Genomic DNA, 17,901 nt, shown 5'->3' with positions numbered 1-17,901 from the left:
TGCTGATGATTGTGATTCCAGGTAAGGATACAGGAAACATTTTATTAGCAACAAAACTAAATATTATCAGTATTACTATGGTCAATAAACTTTACAGTAAATAAGAAAGCTGAGCATGTACTGTTGTTTTAGGGAAATATGGGACATGTTTACAGACCCGAGTCTAAAATCTTCGCTCTGATTGTAAAACTGCTGCATTCTAATTTATCTTTCATATTTCTCATCAATCTTCTCAACAGTATCTGAAACTGAAATATCCATTTTTATGAAAGTTGGAGATGACGTCACTCTGCCTGGTCTAAATGTGATAGATGAGCAGAATAACTGTGACAGTACTGAGTGGACCTTTGTTTCAAGACACAAAACAACAGTAGAGCTGATCACACTTGGACAGACAAAGTCAAATCAGACAGACTGAGTGTTACAGCGAACTGTTCTCTGGTTATTAAGAAGCTCACATTTGAGGAAGTTGGTCTTTATTCATGCCTACAGTACAAATTAGGAGAAATACAAACTCTAAACGCTCTGGTTCATCTGTCTCAGGTTAATCTTTTTATTATTAGTTGTGAGTATTTACATCTCAATCTCAATTTTCAGAACAACTCATTGTAGAAAAAATAATGCTCTTTCCTCGTTCTCACATTATTTTGTTATGTTTACCAGTAACTGAGCACATGGGCACTGATGAGGTCATTTTAAACTGCTCTGTGGTGACATATGGACAGTGTCATCACACCGTGAATTGACTGATTAAACGTCAAGATATGAACAAAGATAACAAAGAAATACTGACCTCACAGACTGACTGCTCCACTACTGTGACCCTTTGGAAGTCTCACTATATCTATCCATCAAGATATGAGAAAATGAAGTGTGAAGTGATTGATGCTAACACAGGAAGTGTGCAGCTGTTTACCTTTAGCTATCAGACCTCAGATGAGGAAACAGGTGAGCTCACGATCAGCTGTTTAAAACAACTAAAAATAGCTAAAATATTAATTAGATGTATTTCAGGTGTTTGGGCAAAATAGCTTTTGTTGTGTTTATAATTTTGGGGCGATCGTGGCTCAAGAGTTGGCAGTTTGTCTTGTAATTGGAAGGTTGCCGGTTCGAGCCCCGGCTCCGTCAGTCTCGGTCGTTGTGTCCTTGGGCAAGACACTTCACCTGTTGCCTACTGGTGGTGGTCAGAGGGCCCGGTGGCGCCAGTGTCCGGCAGCCTCACCTCTGTCAACTTGTGGGGATAGGTTAATTGATTAATCCAAAGTGCCCATAGGTGTGAATGCGGGAATGAATGTGAGCGCGAATGATGTCTTTGTGTGTTGGCCCTGCGACAGACTGGCGACCTGTCCAGGGTGTACCCCGCCTCTCGCCCTATGACAGCTGGGAGAGGCTCCAGCAGCCCCCGCGACCCTAAGAAGGATAAGTGGAAGCGAATGGATGGATGTATTTCTAACACGCGAACAATGTGAAAAAACTTTTGATTGTTCTTTTTTCATTTATTCAGATGACAAAAAAACAACACAGAAACCAACAAGAAAAACCAAGAGATACACAACTGAAGCAGAAGCAACCACAACAACAATGAAGGATGATTCACAAGGTACTTACATAACACATCCTTATGTCATGTATACTCTTGTAATCCTTTTTAATCATAATATTTAGTGGAACATAATAATTTAGATTTAAATGTGCCAGATTAAATAAATGAAGAACCTAAATAAGGACGACATAAGAAGAAAAAATGAAAATGTTTCATGAGATATAATCACATTTATTTTAAAATATTTGTTTGATATAAAGTTATTGATTTTTTATTATGTAATGCCAAGTTTGGATGTTTTCTTTTATTCAGATGTTTCTGTATCTTCGAGGTTCATTATTGTCTCAGTGGGTTTAGCAGCACTTTTAATCACTGCTGTGACAGTCAACACATGGAGCAGAACTAAAGGTAAATTTAATATTGAGGAATTTGAATGATTTTTAAGTTTGATTTGAAACAGAAAAAATGTCTTATCTCATTTTAGGTCAGAAAACACAGATGGATCAAACCACAGTAAGTAACTCAGCAAGTTAAAAGTCTTTTGGTTGTTTTTCTCATCCTTGTTATTTTCTAATAACTGCAGATGATGTTCATGAGATTATTTTGGATTTCCTGAGTTTAAGTGGTTCAGCAGATAATCGAGAGTCAGATGTCTACAACTGGGAGGATATTAAAAACCATACGTGAGAGTTTTGTAAAATTAAATTAACACTGCTTATAAATTAACAGTGAAGTTATGTTTATCTCGCATGCAAACACAGAGAAAAGTAAAAAACACAGACACAATACAAAATCCAGTAAATCCAGCAGGAGAAAGGGACAAGGAAAACTCTGGAATATTTACAAAACAGGGAGAAAGATGAAAAGCACAGATAAGGTCGGTTAAAGTAGGAAGCAATAACACAAAAAGCCATGTGACAAACCTTCAAAATAAAAGTGAAAATAACTGCATAAAAAACCTCTCAGATTATATAGTTTGTTTTGTTGGACGTCATTGTGGTGCATTTTCTCCTCTCAGTAAAATAAAGAGAGAAAAGAAACACTCAATGTTGGGTCTGCGCTTCAGCAGGCCCGCTAGTTCAGACTTGTTCCCGTGAACAAAGCAAGACGAACAGCTTTAACCGGGTTTTTACTTGCTAGGAAGGGGAGACCTTGGCAGTACAATAATGGTAACATTTAACAATTTCAACCTAACACTCAAAAACACAAAAGAAAAGAAAACTAAGAACTAATGGAAAGAATATAACCGAAACCACAGGTAATAATAAACACAATGCCAATTTATTTGTCTCACAATCTGATACATTTGGTTTTGGGTTTTTTGCTTGTTTTTCACAGGTACATTATGATAAAGATGATGTTTCAATAAAGTATGAAAGCACTGGAGGCTCTGGTGTTTCTGTCAGATACCACTGATCCACAACATCAGCTCAGCAGAAAAAAACTGCTGTTGTATTATCAGTATAATCTTATCTAGTTTAATAGATTTAATCCTATTGTTACGGCTCTGGCCATCTTTTGAATCACAGTGGCTGGATTTTGCTGGCAGCTGCTGATTGGTTCCATCATCAAGTGGCTGTTTTAAAAATCCTCTCCAGCAGTCTCCCCGGCAGTAGCTGACAGCAGCAGCAGGCCCGTCCTTGGCCTCCAAACCATCTATGACAGATCTGGGTGTGTGATTTCAGAGAACTGCCAAGTTTTGTATTTAGTGTGTTGATAATTTGACTTTTAACTAAGCACTGAAGCAGAAAGAGAGAACTGCCTTATTATTTTCTATCATTTTTTTTCTTGTTTATTCAATTAGTGAGTTGGGGGTAGCGCTCGGCTTTTGTTTGTTTTAGATTTCTAAATGACCGTTATGGGTTTTGTAGCGTGAGTTTATTGACCGTTAAATACCATTAAATCTGTATCAGTTTCTTCCTTTTTATTGCTTACAATAATGTCATCTGGAGATAAAATGTTTTTCTATTCATTTGTTATCTGCCCACAACTAGTTTTGCTCTAAATGAATGCCTGGCTCATTAGGTGTTTGCCTGGTCTCTAGATTTATTTGTCTTTTTTCATTTCCTATTTTATTTTGGTTAGTTTTCTTTCATTTCTTGGTAGCTTTACTAACACCTTTGCCAACTCTGCCGTGATTGCCTTGAGCTGGGTGTATTTACATTCACCGGTTTCTGCCTCCCAATTTGTGTCTTGTCTTCCCTTTGCCCTTTTTAGTTTACTGCCTTTGCTGTGATAGTTTCCCTAACTAATCTTATCTTCCTTGCGTCAAGCTGGATTTTGATTTTGGGTGTCCTGTTTTTACTGTTCTTATTTTGTATTTAGCCAAAAGAAAAAAATCCACTGTGTAACTTGAATAATACCAACAGGCCTGTGACTGAAACACTGGTTATCACAAATAATGTGTTCATGATATATTTGTTGAATTTAATTTGCTGAACTCTAGGGTTTTAAACACTAGAGCATATTGATGAGCATATTAATATATTATCTATAACATATTAATGAGCATACTTATTTACCAATTTCACAGATTATTGTTAAATGCTACTGCTGATAACCCCTGAACCACAGCCTCTATTCTCACCACTTACCGTTTTCTGTCAGAAACCAAGAGTGTCGCTACGAACCCAAAACATTTGGGGGCTTTACCTTCCCTTAATTTTTTTTAGATTTTCACTTGTAACAGCAGATTCTTAAAAAAACAGTAAAATGAGCACACCACATTGTAACGAACACACTTCCTCTCGACCTCATCAGGGGGAAATTACTTAAGATTAACGGTGAGGAACTGTTGGGTTTCACTCCAATAGCATTTTCTGCTATATTTCCTGTACCTGCAGTTGTAAAATCAATTCATCTCACTTATGTTGGTTAAGGAGTTGAGTCTGACACATTAACTGTCATGCGCCTTCTGATTTAAAATATTTAAAAAGGGGAGCTGCATTATTCCAAAAAATATCACACATTCGACTTCTTTATTCATTATTTTCTTTTCAATGTCAAACACATCAGTGTCACAAATCAACTGTGAGAATGACAAAAATATGAACCTGCCAAGTCTTCATATAAATTTCCTTTAGAAAAAATGTTTCAGAAAAGCTGATTTACTCCAGCTGTGTAACATTATCATCAACATAAATGAGAGACGACTAAAAATTGCTAAATTTGTGGTGAAACATGACAAATGACAGGAAGTACAAACCGTCCTGAAGGGTCATCAGTTCAGAGACTGTGACAGTTGAGACTGAGAACAAGAACGAAGTGAGACAGAGAAGCAGAATGGATGAATTCAGATGGATTCAAATGTTTTCATGTCTGATGCTGATGATTCAGATTGTAGGTAAGGATAGAGGAAACATTTTTATAGCAGTGAAATAATAATCGTATCAATATTATTACAATCACTTACCAATAACATGAATAAGACAGCTGAGCATGATCTGCTGTTTCAGGGAAGCATGTTTATAAAGTTGTTTCTAAATTGATTTTCACTCTTATTGTAAAAAGTGCTGTATTCTAATGTTTTTTATTGGTTTTCTTCAATGAAGATTGTTGATGACGTCATTCAGCCTCGTCTAAATGTGATGACCAGAATAACTGTGATGGTACTAAATGTGTTTTTATTTCAAGAAACTAACAGCACAGCTGATCAACCTTCGACAGATCGGTGAAAAGGCCACAACTAAACCAGACAGATTGATTATTGAGGTGAAATGTTCTCTCTCTGTTATAAAGTATTACCCTATTTACTCAGCAGGATACAACACAGTGAAGTGTGAGGTGACTGATACAGACACAGGAAGAGTGCAGCCATCTACCCTCAGCCCTCAGCCCTCAGGTGAGGAAACAGGTGAGCTCACGATCAACTGTTTAAGATGACCTCAAATATTAGTTTGATAGATTTTACATTTTTAAGATCTTTTTTTTCATTAACAACTTGTGAAATAATGACACACTTTTTGGTTTGGTTTTGTCATTTATTCAGCTGAAGCAAACACAACAAAGGAACCAGCGAGAAAAACTGAAAGCAGCACAAAATCAGAACCAAACACAATCAGCAATCCTTCAAAATCACGTAAGATTATGATGATTAAGCAGGAAAAACACGTTTTCTTTTAGAGTTTTAAGGAGAGTTCATACTTTAGTTTACATCTTTTTTCCTAATGAATATTATTTACATTTTGATGACAGAAAATCACTTACCTATCCTATAGGAAACATAAGATGTAACATTTGATATGATGGTGTGGTTTTGGCAGGAAACATTGTTCACTTGAGTATCATGGCTGTTAAATGGTGTGAAACGTTTTTCAAACATTAACATGCAAAAATGTTTCAAATTTGTTTTGTCTGCTTTATCGCAGCTATTTCGTGGTACATCAATGGAGCTATTGGTTTGGTCGCACTGCTGATAACAGCCATGTGTTTCATTATAAGGAAAATAATGAAAGGTGAGAACATTTACAGATACAACATTTGTAAGTTGTTCTATGAATGTTAGAGTTGACTGTTTTTGTCTTTCCAGGAAACAAAATGCAGAAGAATGAAAATCCTGTGAGTTTTGAAACATATAATTAAATATTCCTATATCTGCCACTAAAAAGACAATTAAATAAACCGCTCATCTTTGAGGGAGTGTTAACAAGAACTAAACTGCCTTCATAGAAATGCTTTTCCACCAGATGTAACCGCACTATTGTCTGTTTTTCAGGGACTGAGTTCAAACCCTGCAGAGACTCAAACCAATCAGAACTCTGTGAGATCACCCACTACACCCAGAGTTAAAAACACTTCTTCTTATTCTCTAAAAAATTGTAAATGCATGACACTAACTGAAAAAGCATCCAAAAGATAAGAAAGTTAGGCCAAAAATAAAATCAGTAGACCACACCATGAATCGTAAAACCTGAAGTAAGAGGTCAAAACACAAATGCAATATCTTGAGACATCATTTCTGAGAAATTAAAGTGATGAATGAAGAGTTGTTTATGTTGCATTACAGTGAGACATATTTTCAAGGATAGCTGTTGGCAAAGTAGGATCCAAGTGCAGAACTCAAATCCATGTTAAACTCAAAAAGCAGCTTTATTGCTGACCTTAGCAGGCCAAAATGCAAAACACAAAATAATTCAGGCAACACTAAAAACCTGGAACTCACAAACTAGCCTCTAAGGAACATAGAACATAACAAAGAACAGAAGCAAACTGGGGCTTTAAATACACATGAGGAGATTAGGCCATAGTGGAGACTAGGAACTCAGTTGTACGGTGGCCCTGAGAGGCCACTGCAACTTAACAAAACACCAGCAATAAGAAAAATGCTGCAAAAGCACACAAAACACAACAAAAAGAGGAAAAACGACAACGGAAATAGGAAAAAACAGATTTCCAAAGGCACAACGTGTTTCTGGGGAGACAATAACCCGACGGACCAGTTGCAGGAACCAAAATATGCTAAGAATTGCGCTGGGAGACACTTAAAAGAAGTGGAGGATTTATCGGTTTTGTGAGGAAAGAAAAGATGAGTGGTATATGTGTTAGCCTAACTATTAGCCTAAAAATCCATCATCAGTATTATATGAATCATGATAAAACACACCTAGCATGTTTTGCGTTTCCTATGTCACCATCAGCAACACCTAGAAAACCAAGATAAGGTGTTTTGTTTAGTGATATCTGTTTGTTTGTTTGTTATTATTTTATCTATATATCAGACAGCTTTTTTCAGGTTCGTGTTGATGATGAAATGATGCAGTGACTTCTGCTCTACTGTCAATTTTAAAATAACAAAGTTCAAGCTGTTGAAAAAAAAAGAATTTGCATTTAATGGAAAGACAATTCTTGAATATTGTTTATGGGTCCAACAAATTAAAAAAAACACCAGTTTGTGGGACAGTGCCCAGCTACATTATAATACACTTATTTTTCCTTTTTTTTAAATGAAAATATAATTGGTACCAGGAGTTCTTTGCTATGGATATGAGCAGTTGCTCTAAGAGAAGGCTGGATAGAAAACATACAACTAAAACTATTGCTATTGCTAGACTATTGAACAGCACACAGGATTCAGTGCCATGGTCCTAGAGTTTTGAGTTGTATTTGAGTTTCAAATTTGTGTTCTGAAGATCTTCCTTAGCTTCTATTTTTATTATTTATTACCTGTTTTTACTGTTCATCTTATTTTGAATTTTTCCTCTGTCAAAAGAAAAGAAATCCAAAGTACTGAAAGGAATCTATGCTCTTTATTTTGTTCTCATTTTTATGATGATGGGTAGGTTGACAGTTGAGGTCAGGCAGGAGTCTCTGGTCTATTATGTTTGTGGACAACATTAAGAAACAGGTGAAAGACGGCCTGTAGCGGTGGAGGAGTGTTCTGGAGAGAAGTTGTGTGAATGAGAGGGAGACAGGTTTAACAGAGATGCTGCAGGGAGTAGAGGTAATATAGGTGGAGAAATTCAAATACCTGAGGTCAAGGAGCCAAAGCAACATTTATGATGTTATTATCATTGTGTAACCACATCATTTCTTTAGGGATTAATACATTTTTCTGATTCTGATTATGTTTTGTTTTTGTCGTCCAGCCACTGATCAGCAACATCAACTCAGCAGAGAAAACTGCTGTTATATTATCAATGTCATCTCATCTGGTTTTATAGGTAAATATAAACTAGATGAGAACTTTAAAGCAATGTTAACAGTTTGAGTTTCACGCTGTTGTTATTTTAATCTGATAGAAGATGTGTATTCAAGTCTTAATCCTCTCTTATAATATGACTGTTGTTAAATGCCTTTAATGCCTTTATAGTTTGTGTAAGTGAAATATGTGCAGTGTCAAAAGTCCAGTATGAGTTTTATAACATGTCTTTCATGATGATTAAATAGAATCTGAATCAATATCTTGAATATTATTTTTTATAGTAATGTAATCTGGAAAAAATGCATTTCTATTAATTTGGTGAAATTCTATTTTTGCAGAACAAATTTTAAACTCTCACAGTTTATGTCTGAGCACTTTTTTGTGTATTATTCCTTTTATCCGCCAGAGGTCCTCAGTTTTCCAGTATTTGCACAGTCACCTGTTAGAGACTTAGAGACTTAGACTTAGAGCTTTTTATTGTCATTGTGCAGTTTCTTGCACAGCGAAATTGGGTAGCTGAACCACAAAGGTGCTAAAGTAAGAAGAGAAACCAATATACAACGAAGGCGGAAATAAATAAATAATTAAATAAATAGAATAAAATAAAGAACAGTGTATATGTATACATATGTGAGTGGAACTATATACATGGTGTATGTGTAGGAAACATTGAAACAGACTGGGACCAAAATAATTGCACATGAGCCAAAAATATTGCACAGAACATGGAAAGACTGAGATATTGCACATAGATGATCAACAGCAGTGTCAGGGTGGATGTGTTGGGGGAGTCTTTACACACTCTTAGTTTGCATTAAGAGTTCTGACAGCCCACGGGAAGAAGTTGTTCTTTAGTCTGTTGGTTTTGCACCTGATGGATCTGAGCCTTTTTCCAGAGGGCAGGATGTTGAAGAGGTGGTGGTTAGGATGGAGGTGGTCCTTTATAATTGCCCTGGCTCTGGAGAGACATCTTGAGCTGGCAATTAAGTCCAGGGAGGGGAGTGGACAGCCGATCACCTTCTCTGCAGTTCTGATGACCCTCTGTAGTCTCTTCTTGTCAGCTGTTGTGCAACCAGCGTACCACACAGGGATGGCGTGCACCAGCACACTCTCTATAGTGGCACGGTAGAAGGACACTAGGAGGTCAGTCTGCAGCCTGTTCCATCTCAGAACCCTCAAGAAATGGAGGCGCTGCTGGGCTTTCTTCACTAGAGCTGATGTGTTTGTGGACCAGGATAGGTCCTCGGATATGTGGGTGCCGAGGAACTTAAAGGAGGACACCCTCTCCACATAATCACCTTTTATGGAGAGGGGAGGAGGGTCAGTTCTTGTTTTGCAGAAGTCCATGACCACTTCCTTGGTTTTCTTGGTGTTTAGCGTGAGGTTATTGTAGTTACACCATTCTGACGGTCGCTGGACCTCATCCCTGTAGGCGGTGTCATCATTGTTGGTGATGAGCCCCAACAGAGTGGTGTCGTCTGCAAATTTGATGATGATGTTGCAGGGGTGCGTAGGGGTGCAGTCGCTGGTGTAGATGGGGTATAATAATGGACTCAGCACACATCCCTGTGGTGAGCCAGTGCTGAGTGACAGGGTGGATGATCGCTGGTTGCCAACCTTGACTGACTGTGAACGGTCTGTGAGGAAGTTTTTGATCCATGCACATGTGGAGGGGGGGAGTCCAAGTTTACCAGCTTGTCTATAAGAATGTCTTGGATGATAGTATTGAGCTGATATCAACGAAGAGCATCCTTACTGATGTCCCAGGATTCTCCAGGTGATGCAGAGCGGAGTGGAGAGCAGTGGAAATTGCATCCTCTGTGGACCTATTTGCCTTGTAGGCAAACTGGTGGGGGTCGAAGCTGGGTGGGAGGCAGTCCTTTATGTGTTTTAGGACCAGCTTCTCAAAGCACTTTGCAACCACTGGAGTCAGTGCGATGGGTCTGTAGTCACTGAGGCTACTGATGGTGGTGGACTTGGGGACTGGGACTATTGTTGACAATTTCAGGCAGTGAGGGACAGCGGCATGTGTCAGGGAGAGGTTGAATAGTCTGGTGAACACAGGAGCCAGCTGGTCGGCACAGGCTTTGAGCACTCTACCAGCAGCTTTAATGACACCACTCCCAAGACTTGTCTCAATTTTCAATTTTGTGCCTCCTCATCTCCTGTGTCCTCCTGCTCATGAGCTGCAAATCATTTTCAGTAAAACAAGTAAACCATGTTAAAGGATGTTTTAACTCAGAGGAAAGAGAGGAGAGGAGACTTGCTGCAGGAGTTATAATCAAGGATGCACAGATGTGTCCTTTGCAGAAACCTTTGCTTCACAACCCTGGTAAACATCTTCTGCTTGCTTGGTCACAATTTCTGTTTTAAATATATCAATAAAACACCAACAGATAGTTTGAGTCTGTCCTGCCTCCTTCCTGCTCTCCTCACACAACTGTGAAAGACTGAACACAAACTCTCTAAACCCTTAAACCGATTTCATACTGTCAGCGTTCAACAATTGTGATAATAGTTTGTGTTTCTGATGTTTAACTGTCCGTTATTATAAAGTCAAACCTCATGAGCTCTGCTGCTGTTGTAGCCACACTCTCACCAAAACACTTTCAGTTCTCAGAAACGTCTTCAGTTCAACAATGAGGAAGAGGAGCGTCTCAGACCTGCTTTATGTTCTGTAGCTGCAGCTGTGTAATCAAATGATCTATTAGACATCAAAAGTCCAACTGTGGTGGCGGAGGTGTTTGACCCTTCAACAGAACCTTGTTATGTGCTTTCATTTTCTTACATTTTAAAGAAAGAGAAGCTGCATTAATAGAAACATTTATCTTAAACTTCACACATTCAACTTCCTCAGTCGTCTGTTTATTTTCAGGGAGTGAAACACATGAAGCTTAATTTCAGCCTTCACGAGTACAATGAGGAAGATTTATAATCACACTTCTGTCTACTTCCTGGGTGTTTAGTGGCCAGAGCTTTTCATCACTTCCACTTTCGAACACTGTCCAGCTGATTGCTGACATCACTGGTCAAGTCCAATCGTCTTTCTCCCGGCCTTCTCCAAGCCAATCAGCCTCCACTTCATGTACTTTAAATCTCCCTGCTCATCTTTCAATCTCCCTTCCAGACATGTTACTCAGCGCTCCATCCAATTCTCCATCTTAACCACCACCATGTCTGGACTGTGGGGGGGTCCTGCCTAAATTCTTTCATCAGCTGGAATCCAATCAGCCGTGAAGGCCATCAGAGTCCAATCACCAAATAGCTTGACTGGATTCTGTTTATCAGTTAATCATCTTCAATTCATCCTAACAATCAGTATTTAAATCACTGTCAGTCTGTCACAAATGCTCTGTGGGAATAGACACAAAGTGCACCTGCTGAATGTGATTTCTCATTACAATAAATTATGTTTATAAAAATCATGAATTTCAGACACATGAAAAGCTGACATACTCAACCTATGAAACATTATCATCAGCAAAAATAACAACTGGATCCCTAAAGCTGTGATGAGGAAGTGACATCTCACTGATGACAGGAAGTACAAACAGTCTTACAGAGTCATCAGTTCAGAGGGTGTGACAGTCGAGATCAAGAACAAGAAAGAAGTGAGACAGAGAAGCACGATGGATGAATTCAGATGGATTCAAATGTTTTCATGTCTGATGCTCATGATTCAGATCGCAGGTAAGAATACAGGAAACATTTAAATAGCAGTCAAACTAAATATTGTTCATATTATTACAGTCAACAACCTTTACAGTAAATAAGAGAGCTGAGCATGCTCTGTTTATGAACTTGTGTCTAAAATATCTTCACTCTGACTGTAAAAAGCGCTGTATTCTAATGTCTATCATATTTCTCTTCAATCTTCTCAACAGTATCTGTAACTGAAGCCTCCATGTTTATGAAAGTTGGAGATGACGTCACTCTGCCTTGTGTGAATGTGATAGATGAGCAGAATAACTGTGATGGGACTACGTGGGTATTTACTTCAAGAAACAGAGAAACAGTAGAGCTGATCACACTTGGACAGATTGGTGAACAAGCTAAAACTAAATCAGACAGACTGAGAGTTACAGTGAACTGTTCTCTGCTCATAAAGAAGCTCACAGTCGAGGATGTTGGTTTTTATTATTGTCGACAATACAAATTAGACAAAATACAATCTACACACACTCAGGTTCATCAGTCTTTGGTTGATCTCTCTGTTATTACCTGTGAGTATTTACATCAAAATATTTTCAGTTCAAATCTTTTCAGGACATAAAATGTTCAATAATCATACTGAAACTGATTAAGATAACTTGACTAATTTCCGCTCTGTTTGTCTCACTTTGTTACATTATGTTCACCAGTGACTGAACATAAGGACACTGATACGGTGACATTAAGCTGCTCTGTGCTGACATATGAACAGTGTCATCACACAGTGAAGTGGCTGCTTGAAGGTCGAGATGTGGACAAAGAGAACAAAGAAATAGTGACTTCACAGACTCACTGCGCTGCCACTGTGTCTTTTCTGAAGTATAATTATTTATACTCATCACGTCATAAAATATTGAAATGTGAAGTGACTGACACTAACACAAGAAGAGTGCAGCTGTTTACCTTCGACCGTCAGCCATCAGGTGAGGAAACAGCTGAGATCAGGATCAGCTGTTAATGTGAGTAAAATCACATCAAACATTTACTTAAATATTTCAAGTGTGAAAGTAGAATATTGTTTCTCATGTTTACATCAGATGAGAAACATGAAAAACTTTTGTGCTTTTACTTTTTCATTTATTCAGGTGACACAAAAACAACAAAGAATCCAGCCAGAAAAACTGAAATAAGCACAAAATCAGAAACAACCCCAACAATGAAGAGTCCTTCAAAAGCAGGTGACACTATGAAGATTAAGCTGATTGCATAAATATCTGTTTATTTTAAATTTATTTGAGCTTTTGAAATGATATGCAAATGAAAACTCACTTTAACTTTGTATATAAATACTTTTAAATACAAATCATATCACAGAAATTTGCACATTTATTAATAAAATGCTGTTACATTTTTAAAAGAAAGGAATTTACACGGAACAGAAAACTGCAACCAAATAATTTTAATAATCACATTTTTTGTGTTTGACAGATTTTTTGTTTCTTTGAGGTTCATTGTTGTCTCTGTGGGATTAGCAGTGCTTTTAATAACTGCTGCAACAGTCAATATAAGGACAAGACATAAAGGTACATTTAAGATTGAATGATTTTGAATTTTAAAACGAAACTGAAATTGACTTTCTTCTCTCATTTTAGGGAACAAAACTCAGATGGATGAAACCACAGTAAGCACAAATCTCAATAATCCAATATTAAATTAAAACTGACCCATAACTGTGGATGATGATGTAGAAGTGTCTTTGGATAATGGGATTAAATAAACATGAACCAGCTGTCCCTCTCTGAGGGAGTGTTAACAAAAACAAAACTGCCTTCACAGAGACAGTTTTCATCCAGATATAACTGGACTGTGTCTGTTTTCCAGGGCCTGAGTTTAAACCCTGCAGAGACTCAGTCTGCTCCTCAAACCAGCTGGGACTCGGTGTGATCACACACTTCACCCAGAGTTTTAGACTACTTGTCAAAGTGTGCTCTGTAAATACAAATGTGTGTGACTCACTGTGAGAGCAGACGAGAGATAAGAAAGTTGGACAATGCAAAAAATGTGTTTTAGTGCAACTGCAATTTTGTATTTACAGCTCACTTGTTTCAAAATTCCATTTTTTGAATAAATTGTTTGGATGATTGATGTTTGTTTTTTTTAAATAGCCTCATATTTAAATTTGTTTATTGATCTGAAACTTTCACATGTGAAAAACATACAAAAAAAAGGAAATAAGGAAGAAGCCAAAGACTTTTTCACTCCACTGTAAATCAAGTAGTTGTAATCTTGAAGGAAGATTTCATGAATGCTGTTTCAGGGTGAAGAGAGTGTCCGTCATTATCACGAGTTTGAAGCTGGAAATCAAATGGATTATGTTGAAAGTTGTCAGTTTGTCGGCCCCGAAGGAAAAGACAATTTGTGGAGTAAGATGGATAAAGATGGAAATGTGCTAAACAGTGAAAAGAGTGTGTTGGGAAGATGGAACGAGTACTCTGAGGACCTGATGAATGTAAAAAATGAGAGAAAGAGGAGGATGAATGGTCAGTTAAAAGTGTCCAATGTTGGGGAAGTCCTGACGTGAAGGGAGCTTAGGAGCAGTTACAGCAAAGGCAGCATTAATCTGTTTATCAAACATTAGATTAGAGTCAAAAAAACACTCCTAGGTTCCTTGCAAAGGTTTTTGTTATTATTATTATGAATTCCTAAAGGGCCAAAGTCACAGCGGTCACAGGGACCAAACATAATCACCTCTGTTTTCTGTTCATTTAGGTTAAGGAAGTTAAAAGCCATCCATGCCATCCTCAACATCCTCCAAACAATCTAGCAAACCCTTCAGACGACTCACAGATTCACGTTTCAGTGGCAGGTAATCTGTGAGTCGTCTGCATAGCAATGGAATGAGATCCCATGTTTTTCAAAAAATTGAACCCATGGGGAGCATATAAATAGAAAAGAGAACTGGACCAAGATTGGACTCCTTGAGGACCCCACAAGAAAGTGAGGCTTCTGAGGACGATGTTCCCCCAATCTAACAGAAAAACTTTGGTTGGACAGGTAAGATTTAAACCACTCCAAAGCAGTCCCTTTGATTCTGACACGGTGCTCAAGCCGAGCGATAAGAATCCCATCAAATGCAGCACTGAGGTCTAACAGTATTAAAATGGCAAAATCTCCCAAGTCAGTAAAAGTTAAGGTCATTAGAAACTTTTAAAAGAGTAGTTTTAGTGCTGTGGTGCATTTTAAAACCAGACTGAATTACTAGCGCCATTTTTATCTAGAAAGGTCTGGAGCTGAAGAAGGACAACTTTCTTTAGGAATGTCTGGACTGACAACCAAACATATAAGCTTCTGTGTTTGAGCCAGAGACTGCACTTGTGGGTGAACAATACAAACATTTATATTTCTTATATCAGTAATGTAACTTGCAACAAAACGTTCTGGGAAGCTTAAACTTAGTTTCAGAATAATTAAATCTGAGACTTTGTTTTATTGAAAAGGTTAATAAAGTTTGAACATTGTATCACAAATAAAATAAATAAAATAAATTTTCGGCTACAATATTGGTAACATATGTGTGTTGTTCAACAGAACTTTTTCCCCAGGCTTTTGTTTATATGCTCAGTCGAAAAACCACTTTAACATAATTTTCAGCATAATTACTATTTTTTGTGACTATTCATTACTTGAGTATAATTTATTGAATTATTTAGTAATAAATATGAAGTAAAAAGTTTTGATCACAATGGGATTTTTCCAAAACTAAGCTTGCTTAATAGTTCTGAACTGTTACTGTAAGTTTATAATAAAGTCATAATAACCTGATATTTAGAATCTCCATATATCATTTCCTTTATGCTTATATGTTGTCAAACAATGGCAGTAAGAAACATAGTGTTAAAATAGCTCTATATAGCATTATCTAATCTTGAGAAGAGGTCAAAGGTCAGTTATGGGGTCTTGCGATATGCTATGAGACAAACATAGCACAGTTGTAAGTATCATAGTTTCTAGGCTCTAAGGCTTTGTCAGTTTAATAGTGAGCTTTACAAGATTGATTTTCGTGCTAAAGCTGGCACAGAACTAAGTTCGCTTATGACCACTAGAGCTGGAAACAACCTCAAGCAATCCTAATAAGGCTAATCAGCACGGCTAGCATTGTTAAATGTTGTCATTGCTAACATATAGCTGTTTAACAGCATAGTGAGTAGCGAGAACGCTAAGTTATTGTTAGCTTTTAAAAGAAAACTGTTGGCAACCGTAACCATGGCCTGCGGAGGGTATATAAATGCTGCACAAGGTTCCATTCGTCCCTTTACACTTGCTATTGGACTTGTTTTGACCTGCTCCAACCTCAGCCTGTGGAAAGTTAAGTTTTCGGAAAATATTTCACTGAAAGCGGATTTGACTTGCTCGCCACAACAAGTACTTCATCTTTGGATTGTTTGTACTTGTTTTCATACAGCAAAGCCTGAAGATGGCTCGTCGTGGACTCGACAGCCCCCTGGACTTCGCTTGCAGGTACTTTTAACATTTCTTCAGTTATTTTAAGAGCTACTAAATGACTGTAATAATTTAATAAGTTCCAGTGTGAATATCAAGTTTTAATGTTATCAAAATATGCTTATTCCAAGATTTTTCCCCGTAAAATGTTTGTATGCTTTAAATTTTCCGGGAGAGGTGTAGAAATTATTAAGGACTGGTGTATGAATTTGAAAAAAAAAGGTGTTACTTTGATTTGAAGGCTTCAAATTTGACACTTTTTTAATGATTTGGTTAAAATAGCTTAATGGACTACAATTTGTAAAATGCCCCAAAATCAGTCTCCGTGGTAACAGCATCTTCAGCATGTCATGACGTCAGAACACACAGGTGTAAACACAACCAGATCCCGGTCCCCTCCTAACATCCTGTTCTTCTTGGATCAAAGGCTTTATTGAAATAAACTATAACTTTTCCCCTGCTACAAAAACATGATAATAAAAAATAACAAAAATAAATGAATATAAAAAAGAATATGAAAACAGTAATCATAGTACAGTAGTAATAAATGGTATCCTTATGTTATGCTACTACTATATCTTATTATATAGCAGTTAATGATGTGAACTTAGTTGACTTAGCTGTTTTTTGCTTGCATGAACAAGTAGAAGTGTCATTCAGTCTGACATAAATGTAGCCTAAAATGCTTTTCTCTCATCATCTGCTCAAACGAACAGATGTAGCTCTGTTCCTTTAGCACTTGATGTTTATTACATTCTTAATGTTATTTTAAACTTGTTTCCTCACAGGTCGTCTCGACTACGTGGTTGAGCGTCCTGCAGAAGAAGGCCTTCCAGAGGTCATCAGGATCCTGGATGACTCTGATACCGAGCGTGTCAGTGAAAGGTGAGTATGGTGAGTATATCCCTCTCCCATCCTCACCCTCTTCTCCTGAAGCAACAGGATCCTGATGACAGTGAAGAGGAAGGTGAGTACCCTCCCTACATACCTGAGGACGTCGAAGAGTGAGTGAAGACACTGACAATTCCTCTGACTGGAACAACTCAGAAGAGTGGGCCGAGTGGCCTAGTGACGACTCGGGGTATGACACCATGGATGAGAGAGCTGATTCCCCTCTCATCCAGGAGCTCCCTCCAGAGCCGTTTTGGCACGATTGGCGACATCCTATTGCTCCAGGTGCTGCCCCGTTCGCCATGCCGCCTTTCGGCCAGGCCAACGCCCCACTCTTCCCGGTTGGTGATCCTTTAGCTTCTCCTGCTTCCTCTCCTCCTCGCTCCTCCCTCAGCTCCTTCCTCTCCTGCTCCCTTAGCTGCTTCCTCTCCTGCTGCCTCAGCTCCTTCCTCTCCTGCTCCCTCAGCTCCTTCCTCTCCTTCTCCTTCAGCTGCTTCCTTCCCTGCTCCTTCAGCTCCTTCCTCTGCTGCTCCTTCTTCCGCTACTCTCTCAGCTTCTCCTTCAACCTCAGCTCTTACCTCCTCAGCAAAGAGAAGCAGAGAAGACACCTGCACTGATGAGGTAAGTGCAAAGAGGTGCAAGGTGTAGTGATGACAACGTGTCTATGGCCCTTCAA

The 17,901-nt window shown here is 38.1% G+C and overlaps 1 protein-coding gene across 6 annotated transcripts in view; it reads left to right on the top strand.

Annotated features, from left to right (window-relative positions):
• The window catches only part of LOC120725576, an 87,164-nt gene extending 73,457 nt beyond the window's left edge, over positions 1 to 13,707 (top strand). For 2 of the 6 annotated variants that reach the window (XM_040018609.1, XM_040018612.1), the window contains exons 2-4: positions 12,068 to 12,406; positions 12,545 to 12,817; positions 12,980 to 13,314. In XM_040018609.1, coding sequence (XP_039874543.1) covers positions 12,068 to 12,406; positions 12,545 to 12,817; positions 12,980 to 13,104 — 737 coding nt within the window. In that variant the 3' untranslated portion in view covers positions 13,105 to 13,314. The other 4 variants (XM_040018613.1, XM_040018611.1, XM_040018608.1 and 1 more) reach the window with 4 other exon arrangements.
• The last annotated feature ends 4,194 nt before the right edge of the window (positions 13,708 to 17,901 follow it).

The sequence above is a fragment of the Simochromis diagramma genome, unplaced genomic scaffold (genome assembly GCF_900408965.1).
Source record: "Simochromis diagramma unplaced genomic scaffold, fSimDia1.1 OVJJ01000802.1, whole genome shotgun sequence".
In the NCBI taxonomy this organism is placed as follows: domain Eukaryota; kingdom Metazoa; phylum Chordata; class Actinopteri; order Cichliformes; family Cichlidae; genus Simochromis; species Simochromis diagramma.
Note: the sequence above shows the minus strand (reverse complement) of the source record. Positions and strands in the feature narration are given on the sequence as shown.